The sequence below is a fragment of the Galeopterus variegatus genome, unplaced genomic scaffold (assembly GCF_000696425.1).
Source record: "Galeopterus variegatus unplaced genomic scaffold, G_variegatus-3.0.2 Scaffold8399, whole genome shotgun sequence".
NCBI classification, from domain to species: Eukaryota; Metazoa; Chordata; class Mammalia; order Dermoptera; family Cynocephalidae; genus Galeopterus; species Galeopterus variegatus.
Genome location: NW_007734510.1, coordinates 102,473 through 111,100, shown reverse-complemented (window position 1 = coordinate 111,100; position 8,628 = coordinate 102,473). Strand labels below are relative to the sequence as shown.

Here is an 8,628-nt window from a genome sequence, read left to right as displayed (position 1 = left end):
TTCCACTAAGTTATGTACTGTATTCAAAAGTATATTTCTGCATTATAACAATACCATAATGTTCTAAAGTTGCCAGTGAAGGTATATAATGTTTTTCCTTCCAGAAATCTAAGTGAAATTGATATTCTCAGGCAGATATATGTTTAGTGTATGGCTTCTCATACTTTGTTTTGGGTTACATAGGATCATTCTTTTCAAATCTGCATTTGAATTGTGTTTAGAATTATTGTGTAAAAGACAGAGGTGTTTTAGCGATGGCAGCTGATTATGTAATTCAATGGTTTGCAAAGCGTGGCCCCTGGGCTGGCAGCATCGGCATTGCCAGGGAACTTGTTAGAAATGCAAATTCTCAGGCCCCACCCCACTACTGACTCAGAACCTTGGGATGGAGCCCAGCACTGTGGTTTCACAGGTCCTCAGGTGATTCTGATGCAGGCTAGAGGTTGAGAACCACTATCCTAAGTTCCCGGGAAGAGTAGGGTGTGTGTGTGGGGGAGGGGGGGGGCAGGCACAGTATAGGGTGGGTTCAGGCCCTCCAAGTTTTGTCTTGTTTCCAGTCTCCCCACCATTGTGACTTGAATTCTTCGCAGTTTTCCAGCCATTGACTTTGGGACTAGACAGCCACACAGAGACATCTCTTTCCTGAAGACAGACAGTAATTCTCAGAGAAACATAGACCGAATCCATTAGGAGGAAATAATCATTTTCCTAACTGCCTCTTATTCATGAGGAGCTTTGCCCTGTGGGATCTGCACTTTGTTGTTAAGCAAAATAATTGTTCTTTTAATTTCTCATCTCCACCTTTCAGATTGTGCCCTTTAGGATCTAGCAGGAATATTAGAGGCCTATGGTAGGGCCCTGCCTCTGTCACACAGAAGCAAGCACTGAGATTATTGCTCACCCAAGTTCTTAGCCCCAGGCTCTTGTTCTCTTGTCTCTCTGGGGAAGAGAAGGGGGTGGTTTCTTCCTATAGGGGCTCAGGTATAGAGACTCTGGGTTCTGTCTGTGTCATACCCCTCTCTTTTTTACCCCTTCCCAGATGGTAACAATTGCTGAATGCAGGGAACTTGGAAAGGTAAATTGAAACCTTTCTCTGTGGTCTGGGAATTTCATAGAAAAGTCAATCCAGAAAAGGGCAAATGTTGAGAAAGCTGCAGGGTGAATAAAAAAGCTGGGACATTTCCGCAGTTGTTGAGGCTACCTGTGAGATGTTTACCTCCTATGGGAAAGGTGGGTTTTAAAAGGGGAGGGGTTAAACTAGAAGCTGGTCTAGTACTGAAAGGGTTCCTTCAGAGAGGCTGGGAAGGAAAAGGCTGGGAGGGGAGGAAGAAAACTAACTGGGAGAACTTGTAAGCGAGGTTTTCTCTGAATGAGTGCTTGAGTGAATGAACGCATGAAATGCCTTGAGATGTAAGGATTGGTAATACTGAAATTCAGGGTTCCTTCTTCGGTTGTCAGGTCAGTACTTAAAAACAACGTAGAGCGGGAGAATGAAGCTGCACCACCAGGGGGCAGCAGAGCCCTATTGCGAAAATAGCCCAGGAGGAAAAACCGCATCCAGGTGGGAATCTGCAAACTCCAAATGATAAATGTCGGTGTTAGGCATGCCCCTGGAGGATGTATCTTTCACCCAATTTTTTAGCACAAAAATTTGCATACACAAAATTAGGGAAGTCTTCTGTAATGGAAGGTATGTGAAATCTGCACAAATCAGTCTCAAACAGGTAAAATTTTGCACATTACATACAAAGCCTCAGCGCCTTAACTCGAAGACCATTTCGATAGCATCTAGAGTTTCAGAGACCTGGCTCCCATTTATTTTTCTCCCGTGGTTCTGTGAAACTCAGGTACTGAGCCGGGGGGAGGTGGGGATCCAGGGGGTTTTAGTGAAGGGCAGGACGTGCTGTTTATACATCTTAACAGGTTGAATTATGCAGTGTGGGTAGGGTTGGGCGGAGGATGCTAAGTCTGAATGTGGTGGGCCAGGGCACTGCTCCTTGCTGAAGACTGTGGGGAGGAGCCAGTGCCCAACTAGGGAGTTTGGCCTCAAGGTTGAGAGTTAATGCTCTGGAGCCCAGCTCCCTGGGTTTGAATCCCTGCTCTGCTTTGGCTTGAGAGTCTGGTGAGTTACTTACTTTATTTATGCCTTGCTTTTCTTTTCTGAAAGTGGGAAGAGCATATAGTACCTTCCTCTCAGCACTGTTGTAAAGATTAAATGATTTTGCATAGGTGATGTGGCTTGATGCATAAAGTGTTAACTATTACTGTTATTGTTGTTCTTGTATTGTTAGCCAAAAGCATGTGGCAATTCTGGGTGAGTTTAGGCCAGAACTGAGACTCTGGGTGTCCACTTGGGAAGGTGGGCACAACCACAGGGGATACTGGGCAGTGGCCATCCTTGGCCTCAGAAGAGGCCAGTGTGCTGGTTCCAGCTTTTTGAAGAGAGACCCAGGCAGTTGCTGCAGGTACGGGGCAGGCCCAGCCCCTGAGTGGCTGGCGCTGGCAAGAGCTGGGCAGTCAATGTCCCAGAAGATCTGTTCAGGGTGTAGGGTGGGCTCTGGTTCCAGAGGGCTCCTGGAGTAATGCTAACTATTCCACTGAGCACTTACTCAGAGCCAGGCTTTACACGTTCTAATTTGATTCATTCCCACAGCCACCCTAAGAGAGAGATGCACTTGTTGCCCCTTTATAGACGGGGAAACAGAGGAAAGAGAGACTGCAAGAATACAGACTGGGTGGAAGGAACAAAGACGTGAGCCTTATCATGCTGACTTGATGTGACACTCATTAGGAATGGAGGGCTGGCTGGTTGGCTCTGTTGGGTAGAGTGTGGTGCTGAGAACACCAGGGCCCAGGGTTCCATCCCTGTACTGGCCAGCCACCAAAAAAAAAAAAAAAAGTAAGAGGATGGAGAGTGGCCTGCAGGTCTGGAGGCTCAAGCTGGCTGGACCAGTTCCAGTCTTACAGCAGCAGTACCAGCTGCAGGTCCTGCTTGCTGTTCTGGGAGCGGGTGTGCATCACTGGCCTTGGTCCAGATGGCTGGGGAGGGGACGATGAGGGGTCTGATTAGGAAGAGATTTGCTGGGAGTAGGGGTGTGGCCTGTGACTGTGGAATACAGAGAAGCTGCCCTGCTGTAAAGGAATAAGACTCCTGCTGCAAGGCCCCTGGACTTGAGCAGAGAGAAGAGAGAAAGTTGGAGGCAGAGGTGGCACAGCTGAATAATTGACTCTGGGTAAGGCTTTTGTTTGGTGCCCTCAAACATATGTATCATTTATGTGTGAAGGGAAAGGACTTTTCATCTTTGAGAACGGTCATCTTTAATCATCAGAATATCTTTGAAAGAGAGAGAAAGGCTTCGATATTCCCTTTTATGCAATTTGCATGAAGTGAGCTTTTAAAATATAATGCATTTTAAAATGCACTTTGCAGATGAGTTAATGTCTGTGGTGCCCTCAAACATATGTATCATTTATGTGTGAAGGGAAAGGACTTTTCATCTTTGAGAATGGTCATCTTTAATCATCAGAATATCTTTGAAAGAGAGAGAAAGGCTTCGATATTCCCTTTTATGCAGTTTGCATGAAGTGAGCTTTTAAAATATAATGCATTTTAAAATGCACTTTGCAGATGAGTTAATGTCTGTTTTTTTAGTGGAACCTGAACTTAAAATTTCCATGATGGCAGTTTTCGATGGTCTTAAGATTGGCAATCCCCTAGGTTTGAGATATCTCGAATGAAATACTTTGCAGACAAGAGAACAGCCCTACTTGTTAAACAATTGTGTGGCACATCTGTCTGTCCTGCTGGGTTCACAAGGGACAAATAGTGAGGTTTCTAAATACAAGGGAGTCAACTAGATTGAAGGTATGAATGGACGGTAATAATGACAGGAATCTAAAGAAAGATGAAAACCATTTTTTTTAATAGGTAAAAGCTAATAAAATGAAAAGTTGGATTGTTGTCCTCTGCTATGTTTATTTGTACAATTGAGTAAGAACATTTCTGTTGCTCGGAATGAGAGAGTGTTGCAGAGAACAGTCTAGCCCTTTTTGTTCTATAGTGGCATGTAATTATGCCTTATTAAGACTGGTAGGGAAGTTTTGGCCTGTAGAAAGTAGGTAGGTTGTCGTTGGGAAGCCAGTCAGCCACAAAATGCACCTCATGGCTCTTCTTAATTATAGATATTTATGTCATTTTAGATTGCACATGGTTTGGGGAGGGAAGGAGGTCTCTGAATTGATCTCGAAATGTGATTGCCTGGAGCTGAGAGGGGATTGGATGGATGTATTTTCTTGACTGCCTTGTGGGCTGTTTGTCCTGGCCTCGTCTGGGCTCCCCTCTAAACCAGCTGCCATCTCTCTTTCCAGGAATGGGGCTTCATACCCACTGGTCCTCAGAGGCCTCAAGTGCAGGTCTGGTCTCCAGAGGACCTGCGCTTGGGGTAGCCTTATGTTCAGGGGCCTGCAGGCCGTGCACATAGTTGCTTATTTAGAAACCGAGACATCCAGTTGTTGAAGATTGTCTTCTGTCAACACTGCTTTTGAGGCTATTATCCTACTCAGCCAGACAACTTGCTTCTCTCCAAGAGTTTGCGCACCAAGAAAGGCTTGTCCATAGGTCTAGAGTGATTTTGGTGCCTCTTCATGTCTTAGTCTTGTCAATTGCCCTGGTGTGAACTCTTCCAGCCTCCAAAGACTAATGGATACTATGTCTTACTCCATTTGAATTTTCCAAATCTTTTAAGTTCTGCTTCCCATTTGATTAACAATTCCATCTTTAAATCATTTCTCTCTTCTGCCACATGACTATTAATGGTCAAGAGGAGGCAAGCTATGCTTTTCACACTTTACTTAGAAATAGCTTCAGCTAAATATTTAATTTCATCACTCGAAGTTCTACCTTCCGTAAAACACTAGGACATAAACACAACTCAGCCAGGTTCTTTGCTGCTTTATAACAAGGATCGTCTTTCCTCCAGTTTCCAGTAATATGTTCCTCATTTCCACCTGAGACATTATCAGACTGGCCTTTACCATGCATGTTTCCACCAGCGTTCTGTTCATGACCACTTTCTCTAGGAAGGGTGAGGCTTTTTCTACAGCTCTCCTCCGTTCCTGGTGAGCCCTCACCAGAATGACCCTAAAGGTCCATTCATAGCAATTTGGGCTTTTTCTAGCATGTGCCTCAAAATTCTTCCTGCCACTACTCATTACGTAGTTCCAAAGCCACTTCTGCATTTTTGGGTATTTGTTACAGTAGTACTTCTACTTCTTGGTACCAATTTTCTGTCTTAGTCCAGTTGGGCTGCTGTAACAAAATACCATAAACTGAGTGGCTGATAAGCAACAGAAATTTATTTCTCACAGTTCTGGAGGCTGGAAAGTCCAAGATCAAGGCATCAACAGATTCACTGTCTGCGGGGACCCAGTTCCTGGTTCATAGAATGGCACCTTCTTACATGGTAGAAGAGTCTGGTTAGCTCTGCAGGGGTCTGTTTTATAAGAGCATTCATCCCATGAGCTCTGCCGTCATGACCTAATCACTTCCCAGAGGCCCCACCTTCTCATACTATCACTTTGGGGATCAGGATTTCAACATGAATTTTGGGGGGGACACAAACATACAGACCATAATACTATGTTTGGAATCATTTCCTCATTTGCTGATGGTCACTAAGTTAATATTAATTTGCTTTAGAGAGCCGGGAAAGGGTTGAAAGTACAAAGAGGAACCCAGTACATAGCTAAGAAAACCGAAGAGTGAGGTGGGAAGGCAGGAAGTAAAGATTTGTGTAGCATAAAAGAGTGAGATGAATATTTGCTCATAGAGGATGCCAGGCCTCCCTGACAATAGAAGCAGGATGCAGAAATAGCGGGGCCTTGAATCCATCTGTCTCACGAGCAGCGGTGGCCGATGTTTTCACAATATTGTAAAGTTACATTACCTTTTCCCTGATTACAAAAATCCACTTTAATTTTCAAAAATAACTAAAATGCCATCATTCAAAGATCTCCACTTTTGTCATCTTGGTATATGTGTTTCCAGCCTTTCGTTATTTTTATGCACATTAAAACAAAAATAGTTTTCATGGCTGCATAGCAATCAGGTGTTCTCATGCATTTAACCAGTCCCCTGCTTTTAGATATTTGGGTTCCTTTTTTTTTTTTCTCCTCAATTAAATAACACAGGAATGATCCTGCAGGTAGGTGTTTCTGCACTAAGGATTTACTGGATTATAGATCCACTGCTGTAGACTCTCTAGGGTTTCTCAGAGTGTGCAGACTCTAAGGATTCACACCAAAACCATGCTCAGTTTCTGCCCAGAAAGGGGGCTGCTTTGGCTCACCGCAGTGCAGCTGGCTCTGATCAGTACACGTCTGCAGATACCCCAATATGCCCAGTGTTCCTTCTTGGAAAACCCTTCCCAAGTGATGCTTTTCCCCCATCAAAACTGACCAGGTGAATCCTTTATAAGAGTTACTGTTGTTTGCTGACAATGTGGGTGGGTATGGCTGGACAAAATATCTTGCTGAAGTGAACCGAAGGAAACAAGGAAAAAGGTATTTCTTGTTAGTTTTATTAATTTACATTAAAAATTTAAACCAACAACCTTTCCTGGTAAGAAAGCCATTTGTGCAGATTATTGTAAGGCCACTGAATCAGCCAGAATCTCTTAGTCTGGCTTTTGCTGTAGGAGGACAGTTTGAGAAAGTGGTAGAATGTATGTTTAGAAATGGAGTAAAACGAAATCCCCTGGAGTGTGGCTCTGTCTCCCTCTCTCACGGCAGTGCCTGCCACTCTCCTGGCTGTGGCAGGCCCTCCACACCTTGATGGTTAGAGGAGAGAGAAGTTGAAGAGGGACCTCAGGGTCACCTTCCCCTAGCAGTGGGCCTTTCTTGTTTACTTAGTGTCGTGAGCCCTAATTGTCACACGCTGTATCAAGTTCATTTCCTCCGCCAGCTGATGTTTGCAGACCCAGATTCATCAGTTAGCATTAGCCTCGCCTCTGCCTTTCACGGCAGCCTTCGGTCTACTAAAATCTTGTCACTGTGAGATCCAGAACACATACCACGCGCTCTCGTGTTTCTGTGTTCATTGTCTCATTGTGTTAAGGCTGAAATTGAATTGACTTCCAGTTTTATAGCATGTTTAGGAATCCTCGAATCTGTGTGTTTTAAATTATTGTGCATCCCTAAACAACTGAAGATAAGACCACAGAACCAGGCTATTTTGGCAGAATTTTGTTTTTGTTTGTATTACCCACACAATTCAGTACTCTCAGTAGTTTGTCTACATCGGTGAACAATCGCAGCATCCCTCTCTCACCTAGGGTTCTGTTTCTGCACCGTCTCCTAAGCTGCCCTGTAGCAGATAGTCTGGGCTGCCATGAGGGCAGGATGTGAAAAAGGCACACATAAGAGACACATAATGATCAGATATTAATTACCAAGTATCCAGTGCTTTTTATATCCCAGGCACTGTACTTACCACTTCATAGTCTTTACCATATTTAATCATCACAGCAATTTTTTTTCCACTTTATATATGAGGAAACCAAGACTCAGAGAGGTTAAGTAACTTGCTCAGGATCACACAGCTCTATGGTTGTGCTAGAATTTGATCCTGATTTAGTCTACTCTAAAGTCCATGTTCTTAACTATTACACTACCCCAGCGGCAAGGTGCTTGCCCCATGCACTGTCCTTGTTTGTTTCAAAAACAACTTAAGGAAAATGACACACCGTGCTTAATCCCCCCCCCCAGACTCCATATGTCATTCTCCTTTTCCCTTACTAGTCCTGTGCCCCTTTTTGATAGGGCCCTACTTTTACCAGCCTCAGACATGAGGGGGTGATGGATGAAGACCGGCAGGGTGACACCTGGAGCCTGAAGAGACCCCCAGGTCCAAGGGGAATACTACCCATGGTGCTGCCCTCCCACTCCAGGGTTTTGCATGGCTGTCACTGGAGCTCAGGGATGCAGAACTTGTCCTTGGTTCTTGGTACTAGGCTAGCATGTTGACCCCACCCTTTTCTTACTCTGGGACAGTTTTCAAACTCAGATATGACTTCTTCACCCAAGAACAGTTAGTGCTCTGAAGGCAAACCAGCCCTCCGTGAGTAGATATGGCCATAACATTTGTGGGAGGTTTGTCTGGAGAATCCTTTGCGAGGCACAATCCGGTGACCTCTTGTGTTTCCACTTCAGATGCAGCAGCAGGACGACTTGTCGTTGGAGCCCCGCCTCTGCGTGCTGGCCCGGGGCGTGGGCCGCCTGCTGTGCTGGTGGGGGCTGGCCGAGCTGATGGTTCACCTTTTGTACATGCACGCCATCTACAGCAGCATCCCCCTGCTGGAGGCCGTCTCTTGCTGGACCTTAGGTAATTGTGGCAGTCACCATCGGTAGGACAAGCACCAAGAGTTAGCCTCAGAGTGAAGCTGGGCTGGGGGCAGGCAGGGGTGCAGTGGCCTTGAGCAACCTGCTGCTCCCCTCCCTCCAACTCCCCCCACCCTTTTTTTTTACCTTATTCTTCTTGTGGCCAGGATTATGTATGTGTGAGGTGCTTGACGAGGTTGACAGAGGTGAGGGCTGTGCCTTTGGTCTGGGAACCAAGGAAGGTAGCCGTCC

At 45.3% G+C, this 8,628-nt stretch overlaps 1 protein-coding gene across 1 annotated transcript in view; it reads left to right on the top strand.

Moving 5' to 3' along the window:
- LOC103608409 (protein-cysteine N-palmitoyltransferase HHAT-like) overlaps positions 1-8,380 on the top strand; it is a gene marked incomplete at both ends in the record, with an annotated part of 12,777 nt that extends 4,397 nt beyond the window's left edge. The window contains one exon of the mRNA XM_008592846.1: positions 8,209-8,380. Coding sequence (XP_008591068.1) covers positions 8,209-8,380 — 172 coding nt within the window. The remainder of the gene's footprint in view (positions 1-8,208) is intronic.
- Positions 8,381-8,628: the final 248 nt, after the last annotated feature.